Source organism: Leptinotarsa decemlineata, unplaced genomic scaffold (assembly GCF_025532065.1).
Source record: "Leptinotarsa decemlineata unplaced genomic scaffold, Ldec_3_MD MMD2_tig00026328_RagTag_RagTag, whole genome shotgun sequence".
Classification (NCBI taxonomy): Eukaryota; Metazoa; Arthropoda; class Insecta; order Coleoptera; family Chrysomelidae; genus Leptinotarsa; species Leptinotarsa decemlineata.
The window spans coordinates 7,139,192-7,151,887 of record NW_027412688.1 but is presented as its reverse complement, the minus strand read 5'-3'; the positions used below and the strand labels follow the sequence as shown (position 1 = coordinate 7,151,887).

Genomic DNA, 12,696 nt, shown 5'->3' with positions numbered 1-12,696 from the left:
GTCAATAAAGTTGATTGAGTTGCTAATATAGTCTGCTTCCCACTTGTTGATAACAAGCTAGTATCCCACGATACACATCAGTTAAACACTATGAAAACTTGTGATACACTGTTTGGAATTTTTGGTGTAGTAAAGAATATTACTAGATTTTCCCCCAACACCAAACCGTTACTTTTAACACCTCGACACGTGGAAGATCAAACAGTTTAATCTTCCTCTTGAAGATGACGAAATATTACAAGATGAAGCACTCAATACATTAATTCAAAGTCGTAATTTCATCAATGTATGGAATGCTTCATCTTGTAATGTTATCCACATTGGTGCTGAAGAAGCAACAAGGCAAATGTCTCATTCCGAATCTTCGCGATTCTGCCATTTAGGATGACAGTGTTTCAATACTATATTGTGTAGCAATCCTGTGTATGACATCTGATTCAATTCTATAACCAATGATTGTAGTACAAATTAAATAGAAAAATGTTTTTTTTTTGTATAATTCAATGTTCATATAAAAGTGGTTGTTTCGAAATGTAATTCGATGTTTATATGGATGAAGTCGCATCGCTAGAAATGATTAGGAACTGAGATTTTATTTCATGAGCTTTTAACGGAACTTAGCTTAGAAAGTTCACAACTTGAGGGCCGTCATTAAAATAATACAATTGGCCAGACATATTAAAAAAGGCGACAGCTGCAGGCTCATATAATCCTATCACAGTGAGGATTTCAATCTTTTGTACCTTAAGTGCTAATAAACATTTGGCAATATCTATTATCATCATTCTTTTCAGTAACTGGTTGTAATGCTCATTCAAACGACAAGGGAATCATTTTTATTAATGCAAAATTGTTATCAAACCCTGACAATGGACTTTCTATACAAGTAGTGGGTTTTTCCAAATACTCATTTATGAAATCTATAAAGGTGCAGGCCCAGCCAGACGTTTGGCTTCTCCTGCCACTTATAATTTTGTACCGCCTTGACTTCTCCTACTACTTTCCAGATTGATTTTTCTTTCTAAAATTGTTCCACTTATCATACCAGAGGCCCAGCTTTTTGTTGTGGAAACATTTTTGTATAGTAGTTTGTAAGCAGTTCTTGAGCAACCATTATAGATTGTGGCAAATACTCAAGTCTTGTTAATAAACTTGAATGTAACCGTCCTATAAAGTAACTTTACAATTCTTATGCACAATGATCTGTTTTGAAATAAAATATAATTATTAACTTTATTTGTAATATCACAACTCGCGGTAAATAGTGTCTGAAAGTTACTTATTTGCATGATCTGACACATCGTTGTGAAGAGTTCATTCTTCAAATTGATTGATGTCCTCCTTTCTTTGAAAGATTCATACATTTAGTTGTATGAAAATGGAGAAGTAGAAAGCCAAAACCTTTCTTTCCCATTGTCAGGTATGTTTAAACAGTCCATTTCGAAAGTTGTATGTTGTATATTGTTGAAGATGATATATTAATTGAAATATTCACTTATATTACTGTGTTAACAATGATGATTGAAATAACCCCCACATAATTGCATCAAAATATAACAATATCCTATAGCATATTTTGGTGAACCCGCTAATGATATCGCCCGTTTTTGAAAAAAGAATGCGTAGACGTAGCTTACAGTAGATTGTAGCAAATACTCAAGTCTTGTTAATAAACTTGAATGTAACCGTCCTATAAAGTAACTTTACAATTCTTATGCACAATGATCTGTTTTGGAATAAAATATAATTATTAACTTTATTTGTAATATCACAACTCGCGGTAAACAGTGTCTGAAAGTTACTTATTTGCATGATCTGACACATCGTTGTGAAGAGTTCATTCTTCAAATTGATTGATGTCCTCCTTTCTTTGAAAGATTCATACATTTAGTCGTATGAAAATGGAGAAGTAGAAATCCAAAACCTTTCTTTCCCATTGTCAGGTATGTTTAAACAGTCCATTTCGAAAGTTGTATGTTAGTATATTGTTGAAGATGATATATTAATTGAAATATTCACTTATATTACTGTGTTAACAATGATGATTGAAATAACCCCCCACATAATTGCATCAAAATATAACAATATCCTATAGCATATTTTGGTGAACCCGCTAATGATATCGCCCGTTTCTGAAAAAGAATGCGTAGACGTAGCTTACAGAACGACTTATAGTTTATGTTAATTTTTTTGAAAACAATAAAGACACCATTTCGGTGTCGGATAGATCAGGAGTATATAAGATGACTTGTGACTCCTGCCAAAAAAATGTACATTGGACAAACAGGAAGAATTTTTCCTAAAGGATTGAAGATCATAGAAGTAGTTTCTTAAATAGAAAGACCATTTTCACATTTGCACCCAGCCTTTTAGCAGAAGGACATGAGTTCAATCATGAATACGACGTGTTACATTTAAAAAGTTTTGAAAGTCATTCTTCTAGTTCTAGAATGTCTAATAAACAGATTTAATAATTCCAGTAAGTTAGTGAATGACCAAATATAATTGAATAACTCCCCTTTACTGAATATTTTTTCAAATACGGAAACTGGTACGTAAGTTCAGTTCATTTAATTCATTACAAACCCAGGTACTCATAAAACATTTCATTTCATCGGTTGGGATTTCTTTTGTCTAATATGATATACATTGATTTGAAATCCCTGAAAGAATCTATAAAAAATTAAAAAGAATAGCTGAAAAATAACAATTATATCAAGGAAAAAAATAAATTACAATGACATAAAATACAAGCAACAATAAAAAAAATTAAAAAATGGAACTATTAACACGAGATGAAAACTAAAAAGTATTAACAAGAAATGAAAATTGCCAAGCCAAGTTGCTTCACGACGTTTCGACTGTTAGTATCCGCATATCGTCTTCGAGTGATAACTGGAGTCATTCCTGCGATATCTGACTATTTATGGGTCACTTAAGTATTTTCACTTATATCCGCTTTCTTTTTTTCCGGTTCATCGCTTTTAAGGGGAGCTGACCGTTTGGCGGGAGTTGGTCTTGTTCCGCTTGATTATAGGTTTCCATATGTTGCGTATCTCTACGCTAGCTTGGCTAAATGCGTTGTTGGACAATATATATGCGGCTTCCTTGAATTTTCTTCTGAACCAGTGTTCCTCCTTGTGGATGATTTCAGCTTGAGACCACTTGATGTTATATTGATGAGCCCAACCAAACTCTGCTATTCCTGATTTGCTGGTTTCACCTCGTTGGGTGTGTTCCATGTGCTCGGCAATGCGAACTTTCAATGGCCTCTTAGTTTCACCGATGTATGATTCTCCGCACTCGCAGGGTATCCGATAAATGCAATTCTTGGAATCGCAGTCCGCGATTAGTGGCCTGGTTTTCGTGAGGCTGCTACAGATGGTGTTCCCAGATCTGAAGCAGGTTCTGATGTTATACTTGGATCCAATCCTTTCGACAATCCTCTGATGTACTGGTACTGGTTGTGGCGGCCTCTCTTTCTTGTGAGATTTTTGCTGTCTTCTAGCCAAATTCTGTTCTCTCTGGAGTAACCATTCCGTTGAAGGTCATTTTTGATGATGCCTACTTCCTTTTCGAGACCTTTCTTTGTATTACAGAGCCCGAAAGCACGGTCTACTAGAGTCTTGATGGAAGGACTTACGTTGATTAATGTGCTTTAGGAAGGTGTCTAGTTCTGAATTCCCATTCTATCACTTTCCCAATGGAGAAGGAAGTCCACAACAAATTGCTATTCTTAGACGTATTCGTGAAGAGGACCGACACTAAATGGGAAACATCTGTATTACGAAAACCCACTCACATCGGACAGTATCTGAACCAGGAATCCAACCACCATCAATTGACTAAGAGAGGTATCATCAAGACTCTAGTAGACCGTGCTTTCGGGCTCTTTAATACAAAGGAAGGTCTCGAAAAGGAACTAGGCATCATCAAAAATGACCTTCAACGGAATGGTTACTTCAAAGTGATGGTAGAACTGTCTTTGACTAGAAGACAGCAGCAAGAGCCTTACAAGGAAGAGAAGCCGCCGCAACCAGTACTTGTACTCCTCTACATCAGAGGATTCCCGGAAAGGATAAGAAGAATTAGGTCCAAGTAAAACATCAGAATCTGCTTCAGATCTGGGAACGTCATCTGTAGCAGCCTAACGAAAATCAGGCCACCAAACGCGGACTGCGATTCCAAGATTGCATTTATCGGATACCCTGTGAGTGCGGAGAATCATACATCGGTGAAACTAAAAGGACATTGAATGTTCGCCTTGACGAGCACAAGAAACACACCCAACGAGGTGAAACCAGCAAATCAGGAATAGCAGAGTATGTTTGGACTCATCAACATAATATTCAGTGGTCTCAAGCTGAAATCATCCAGAAGGAGGAACACTGGTTAAGGAGAAAATTCAAAGAAGCCGCATTTATGTTGTCCAACAACGCATTTAGCCAATCTAGCGTAGAGATACGCAACATATAGAAACCTATAATCAAGCGGAACACGACCAACTTCCGCCAAACGGTCAGCTCCCGCTCTATAGATTCTTTCAGGTATTTCAAATCAATTTATATCATATTAGACAATGGCGGTCCGAACCAATGAAATACACTACGAAACATTGTTAACAACCTGCAAACAAGCGAAACACGTGTTGCATTTTTGTAAAACTGTTTAGTGAAAATCTCACACTAAAGTGTTTTTTGAATACTTCACGATATAAATGATCTAATAATGATAATAATAATAATAATATTTATTTTTCCATAAGACATGAACATGTATTGGAATAGTCAGTTATATGAATGAATACAATCAAGAAGATCATACAGTCACATTAAAAAATTCTTGCACGGTATAAAAACTATAATTCAATAAAAATATTTTCAAATTGAATTTAAAAACATGGATTCTGTCAATTTCTCTGAGAAAAGAAGGTAACTTGTTGAACTTTTTCAATCCCAAGTAAAAAGGGGACCGGCCAGTTAGGTTGTATTTATAGGGTTTCACATAGAAATTATTACGATTTCTTGTGTCAATACTATGATAGGAGCTATGTCGTTCGAACTTTGATTGATTTATATAAATATAAACAGACATTTCAAATATAAATATATCCGCAAGAGTTAATATTTTGTATTGCTTGAAAAGGTCTCTACATGATGTTTGAGGTTCAACTCCTGCCAAGATTCGGAGAATTTTTTTTTGTGCGACAAAAACACTTTGCGCTGATGAAGAACCACCCCAGAGACAAATGCCAAATCTAATTCGCGATTCTACATGAGCATGGTAATAATTCAGTATTTGATCACTGGTTAAAATCATTTTGAGGTTTCTCATTAAATATGTGGTAGATGATAATTTGGAGGTAAGTTGGCTACAATGTCCTTTCCAGTTCAGACAGTGGTCTAATGTAACCCTAGAAATTTACATTCAGTGACATTAGAAAGTATCCTGTTGTTGGCATTTATTTTGATGTCAGAACAAGTTTTTTGTCGATGATGAAATCGAATAGAAAAGGTTTTCTCAGAGTTAAAAAACAGAGAATTGGAATTGCACCATAAAACTAAATTATTTAGTGACCGGTTACACTTCTCCTTCAAAGAAATGTCGCATTTATCAGACACTAATAATGACATATCATCCGCATACATAATGCATGTATACTCAGCGACTGCAGTATTCATATCATTACAATATACCAAAACAGAACCTTGAGGGACCCCAATTTCCAGAGTTTGAGTTCCAGATTTGAATATACGCTGGTGATCGTTAAATGAGACAAACTGTCTTCTGCTTTTAGTAAAGGACTCAATCCAATTGAAGGCATTACCCCTAATGCCGTATGAATACATTTTTTTAACAGGATCATGTGGTCGACGCAGTCAAATGCCCTACTGAGATCACAGAATATCCCAACAAGGCATTCGCCGCATTCGATACTTTCCAAGATTTTCTCATAGAATGCTGAGATGGCAGTTATGGTGGATTTTCTAGATTGGAATCCGTGTTGAGAAGAAGAAATAATTTTATGACTCTCAACAAAATTCATTAATCTCTCTAAGTATGCATACTCAAAGATTTTTGAAAAACCAGAGGATACAGTGATAGGCCTGTAATTTTCTAAAAGATGAGCGTCAGATTTCTTATGAACTGGTACAACTTTACCAATTTTCAGTTTTTCAGGAAAAAATCCAAAACCAAAGACAGATAACTAAGTAAGTGAGTGGATATATAATATATGGCAGACTTTTCTTAATTAGAAACATTGGAACGTAATCAGGTCCAGACGATCCCTTATTTTTGAGTTTGTTCATTAAGAGTGATACGAGTTCTGTTTCTGAAAAAGGGACAAGAAATATAGTTTCTGGAATGTTAGGAGGATTTTTATACTTATTTTTAGGGTATTACATTTGAGATCATCGGTGATTTTCTTAGGTATAGAGAGAAAGTATTCATTGAAGAGGTCTGAAATTTCTTGGGGATTCGTGACATACTCACTATTATGAAGAATAGTTATATTTCTTCCCACATTTGAGGAACCGTTAATATCATTTATCACTTTTTGTGGGGTTGTCGGATGCCGTTATTTTATTCTGATAAAACTTACGCTTGGTGTTTAATATTAATCTACGATGTAGTTCTTTTGATTTTTTATAAGTTTCTGCCAACCCTGGATAAAAGTTTTTGAGGATGTTTAGATCTTTTAACTTTCTACTTGATGTTTTTACTTCATCTGTGACCCAATTTTTTGATAGGTTGAGCTGACACTTTTTAAGAGGAAAGGCATGATTAAAATGATAAAGGTATATACTATAAAAAGTTTGGAAAGCTTCTTTCACATTTGAGTTTTCAATGACATTCTGCCAGGTTTCGTCCATGAGAGATGGACAAAAATATGTTTAAGTTCGCCTCTGATTTACTAAATCAACAAAACAGTGGTATTTACATTCAGACGGAATAACTCAACCAGTGTTAAAAAAATGTTTACATTTCCTATTAGGTCAGCGTGAAAGCTATAAATCACGACGGTAAGATCAACTTTTGTTACTCTTCAATCTCCCATAACTTACTGAGAATCCGACTAAGTGAGATTCAAGTGAATGGGGCTAGCCCACAATCGAGTGTTTAACTAAGATAAAATTATCTCCGTTTTCTTATCTTATTACTCACGATCATTTGATTTGAGGTGCCAAGTTTCGCACCAGCGTGGTATTTACGAGTACTAAAACAGAAAGGCTAAGTGAAATAATGTATTTCACCCCGTTTTTCGTCATTTTGATCTACCAAACGGGTGAGGCGATAGCTGCAGGAGTGAGATGTGCGGACTACATCGACATAACAGACGGCCAAAGAATAGGTACAAACATAACCAAAAATGGACTGATTTTCGACGAGAACCACTACTTCATCGATGGCAACTCGATCAAAGGGTGCATTTGTGATGTTAAACAGTGTATAAGGAAGTGTTGTCCTGAAGGACAGAAGTTGAACTTCACCAGTAAAGAATGTGTGAACGATAGTGACAGTGATCTAAGTGATTTCAAGTTATTTCATATCATCGACGTGCCGAAAAACAAAATATGTCGTGAAACCAAGGTTAAAATCATTGTTGATGAGTTCAAAGTGGAAAACGGTGTTCTAGTGACGGATTTTGTTACTTTGTCCATGAATGATTTTTGTATAACGACGGATGGGGGCCAAAGTATTGCCATCGGCTGTGTCACGAATGACAAAGTTCCCGGAATACTTTATGCCATAGGTCAGTAAGTTTAAAATTGAACAGAATATATCAGAATTGAAAAGAGTTTCACCCCGCAAGCCAACAGAAATGCTGAATATAACATGACAATAATATCTTAGGAGGAATAGTTAAATTTTTCACCTTCTAGGAACCACATGTTGGATGGTAAGGCCTCGTTAATCCTAAGTTCACATAAGTTCCAACTTTGAAAGAATGTTGTTCTTACGTACACGACAATGTTAACGAAAAAAACCAATAGAGTTAAAACTATGGAAAGATAAACTATGCTGCAGTTTTGAAAAATTATGAAAGTTAAGAATTTTCAAGAGTATCTGACCCATCGAACTTCCTACCGCCTTAAAATTAATGAATATACAAGTTATTAGCTGAGTTATATTAACTTTTCTGTATTTTAAGCACACATTTTGACGTTCGGATGTCAAAGTTCTTTTATAAAAGTCACAATTTATTATAAGATACAAAAATACGTCTTTACATTTCGAAAGCATGAATTCAAATCTAATCAAATCAAATATATTTTCACGATAATGAACAAATTATTGTATGACATAAATAATTATTATATTCCAATTATCTTGAATGAGTAACTTCCACCTAGGCATTGAAATGCGTGTATCTATACTTATAAATGCCAAAGTCACTTAACACACATTTTTCTCTGTTTCTCCGTACTGGTAAGTCCTAGGAAGCTTAAATTTGGTATTTAGGTGCTTTCTAGGTCTTAGATGTTCACTAAGAAAGGATTTTCATTTATTTCAACTGGGGCGCCCCCGTGGGGGTTAAAGGGGCGTGTTTACATAATGAAAATTACCTTTTCATCACTGTTTCTTCGTATCCCTATATTTTCGGAGGCTGAAATTTCGTATGTAGGTTCGTTTTATATTGTGCAATAAGATAGGATTTTCAAATATTTCAAGTGGGGCTCTAGCCCCATTTGGAATATTTGAGTGAAAAAGGCACGTCCATTAAACAAAAATTGAACAAAATTATCTGTTTCTACATGTCCTTGAATTTCCGGAGGGTAATTTTATATTTAGTACCAGCATTGCACCCGTGCAGAGCCGGGGCAGGTCGCTAGTTGTATTATATTACTTACCCCGAAAAAAGTTCTGTATATACATTTTATCATACTAAATCATAATATAATGGTGATATAATTACTAAAAAAAACTAAAGTCATACAGAAAACAAAAGGAGTAGATGTAGGTTAAGTACACTTCGACTATTTTAACTTTACCGATACGTCTTCGTTGATGTGCATATGAAATAAATCGCGAAATTGTGGTCAAATGTAAGACGAAGTGGCTAATATCCCGATAAAAATTATAACGTGTAGGTAATGACAATGAATTAACATTTTCAAATTTATGGAAATTCTAACAATCTCAAAAGTTAGTTTTTATGTAGATGTGACAGTTAACGAAAAAGGTGGCATTGCAATGTTTCCAAAACATTTGCAGACATTAATATTAACAAACGAGTTTCCATTAAATCATCCGTGCATGGATGCAGAGACACTGTAAAACTGACGAAAACAATACCCAGTAACATAAAACAATGATACTGTCAACTGTCAATATCATGTTTGGCAAATGTAGGTAAATTGTAAAACACTGTCGGCTGTCTGGTTATCTCTTTCCACTGTTATGAGTATTAATTGATCATCACTGTAACATACGTCTTTGATAAGAAGACAAATGTTAACGAATTGTCATCTGTTCATAGCGGTTGTCATAGCGTCATCATAAATTGATGATGCATCGGTAAAGTTAAAATAATGAAGTGTATATGCTTGTATGAGAAGAAATACGGATGTTATAGGAACTGTTATTGAATATAGAAAATTTATTAATTTTTTTCAGTTTATGACAATTTTTTTTGGGGTTTTCGATTATGGGTATACTTGAATTTATATATTTTTTTAATTGTTTTCAATTCTACTGGGAGTGGGTAGTTTTGAACCATAATAGAACACGTATCTTTGTATGTGGCTTTTCTTGTAGAGTTTTATTGCAATATTTAAACTCTCGACTACTCTACTCTCACTGTTGTATGAGTTCACCCTTCGACCTTCGAAGGGTGAATAAACGCCTTGGAGTGAGCCAATCCTGGAAGATTCTGCCAGAATTTCATAAATCTTCTTGCCATTCAGGTGTTCAATCTTTGTTTGGCAAAGCCTGAAGCAGGTTCTGATCCGATGAAGCTGCTTGCAGCAGCCTTCTTTGCAAGGGAGTCAGCAGCCTCATTGTCTTCCAGGCTAGTATAGCCAGAAATACAGAGCAGAGGTAATGTGCTTGTTAAGTCTTCCCATCGAGGAGAGTCGTTTTTGGCAATTTGCTACCAACTTAGATGTTGCTCGGTAGGAGCCAAGGGCTTCCAACGCCGCTTGACTGTCCGCGAATATTTTTATTGACTTGTGTATGAGGTTGGGTTCTTCCAATCTCTCCACACACAATGGGGAATGTTCTTTTTGACGAAAATCAAGTAGTTTTCACAAAATAGCTCTAAAATAACGCATTTTGAACTTATCATTTCAACCTTTTCTTTAAAAAATTATTTAAATACTTAAAAAAGAGAAATAAAATAATGCATTCAACATTTAAAGGGATTCGTTTCTATTTCACCTTTTGGCGACATCGGTTATAGCTAATAAAGGACAATGAATCTGTTACCTGTATGAGACAAACAAAGATGACATATTTCAGAGGCGTGCTGTTCTGTTTACTTATGTTCCGAGTTCCGATACATTCTGTGACATATGACATTTTGTGCACCTAACTTATCTTCCTCTATATAAATAAATAACAAAACAACTGTTGTTTATGTGGCTTGTGGAGATGGTATTGAATTATAATTTATATTTTGCCTTGATTGTTGATTTATAAAGATGATTTTCCTTTTTTAAAGTAGAATATCTAGGTACGTATAAATTATTTCAACTCGATATAGGCGCTGTTGCCAATATGTGAATTAGAAACAAATCCCTTCAAAAATTATAATCCAACATTTGAAACATCAATTTGAATACTTTTCGAAGTGAATTTGAAAAACTCATGAATTAAACTCAACTTTATTTTGTTCAAAATGGCATTTGCTGTAATTACCCAAATTGAGAAACATTCCCCATTCAAAAGAGTACAGTCGCATAGGTTTCTAGGCAGGTTGATATCTCTATAGGTACTGGGTCTGCGACTGGAAACATCTGCACCAGAACCGAAAGGTGTTTTTGATCCATCTGTGAACCAGCAACAATCTGCTCCTAATATTTCCTCCTTGCGGAGGATCCAGTCGTCTCTGCTCGGGAATAGTACATTATAAGGCAGTTCGTAGTTGGACCTGACCTAACCTAACCTACATGGTTACAAAATTTCTGGAACATCTATAATAGACACATTATCTTATATTAAGAAAATTAGTCTCTTGATATAGATGATCCTTTGAATACTATTTTCAAAATTGATTTCTGTGCTCTTTGTAAGCTATCAATGGATTCTGCCAAAAACTGATTCATTCAAAAAGAAAATCTCTGAAAGTATAAAATTTACTAACGAGTTGTCTCATTCTTTGTGTTGTTGCATATGATACTCGTTTGACCCATCTCATATGTTGATCAATAACAATACCCAAATATTTAATAGATTCTGTTTTTTCTATAACCGGACATTTACGATTGGAACTTTCACAATTAATATTACTGGAGTTTTTTCCTAACACCAAACCGTAATTTTAACACCTCGATACTTCGATCACCAAGTGATCATCTTCAAGAGGAAGATTGAACATCACTAGTTTCACAATTCAAATGAATCTTCCCATGAAAAAGTGAGAGTTAAAGACAAAAATGGAACTTCTGGCGTAGAATCAATCCAACAGTTAGTCAGCACTTTTACCATTCACCAGAAATGCAATACTCTTGTCGACGCACCTTTTGCTAACCAAATTGGCGTCTTCAGGAGATGAAGAAACCAACAGTTAGTGAGGGTTAGTCAGGAAGCTGAACCCTGCACATCTCAACTTCTTGTGGTTCATAGTCAGGTCGTGTCCATTGACATATCCTTGCTTCGTGACGTACAGAGATGTCAGATAACTTGAAATACCGGCTACCTGTTGGATGGATATTTCGTGGTCACTGGCTGCTTTAATCGATTGCAGTTGGTCCAATCAGAGTTTCCAAGATGAAGTGCTGCGGACGGTTCTGGTGTTCTGATTTGGTTTTTGTTGGTTATGGTTTGATCACAGAATAGTTGGTATCCGTTTGGAATATGGGATAACTTCCGCAAATGAAGTTTTTAGTTTTGTTTGGATTTCCACGTATGAATTTGATCGTCTCCGGATGTGGTAGAAGGACGATTCATTCATTTGAGTAGTCAATTCGTTCTATGGTTATTCTTGACAAGTAGACATTTTTTTTTGCACGTTTTGGACGTCACGTCCAAACGTCCTCGACAAAAAATATCAGCTCTCTGATATTTTTTGTCGAGCATAAATACATTTGTTAAGTAATTTCCAAATGATCATTTCTCAAAAATGCGTACAAGTTTTAGTTTTCTGTAAAAAATTATTTTGTGTTAAGCTGACCCTTATTCAATATGGGAATTTTGAGAAGAGTGTAATAGGAATATGCAAAGTATAAATTATTCTGAAATTTCAGATGTAGCTTTCCATCCTTAGAATCTTTTTCAAAAAAGGTTTTTTCGAAGTTTGTTTCAATTGGTAACTGTTTTTTGCATACACTTTTTTTTAGAAAAAGAAGTTTTTGGCTTTCTACTACTCCATCTTGATCTTTTTTTCTATGGAAGATCTTCACATATTTTTGTATCAAGATAGAGTAGTAGAAAACCAAAAACTTTCTTTTTTAAAAATTAATCACTCCTAAAAATATAAGCCTATCAATTCAATTCTTTCTAATTTTTTTTATTCATAAAAAATCTCTTTTG

At 34.9% G+C, this 12,696-nt stretch overlaps 1 protein-coding gene across 8 annotated transcripts in view; it reads left to right on the top strand.

Annotated features, from left to right (window-relative positions):
- LOC111507772 (G-protein coupled receptor Mth2) overlaps window positions 1-12,696 on the top strand; it is a 131,651-nt gene that overhangs the window by 57,229 nt on the left and 61,726 nt on the right. The window contains exon 1 of one of the 8 annotated variants that reach the window (XM_074182701.1): window positions 7,059-7,756. The exons of the other annotated variants lie outside the window; for them this stretch is intronic. Within the exon in view, the coding sequence (XP_074038802.1) occupies window positions 7,246-7,756 (511 nt within the window). The 5' untranslated portion in view covers window positions 7,059-7,245. Of the gene's footprint in view, window positions 1-7,058; window positions 7,757-12,696 lie in introns of those variants that run through there. 8 annotated transcript variants of the gene reach the window in all.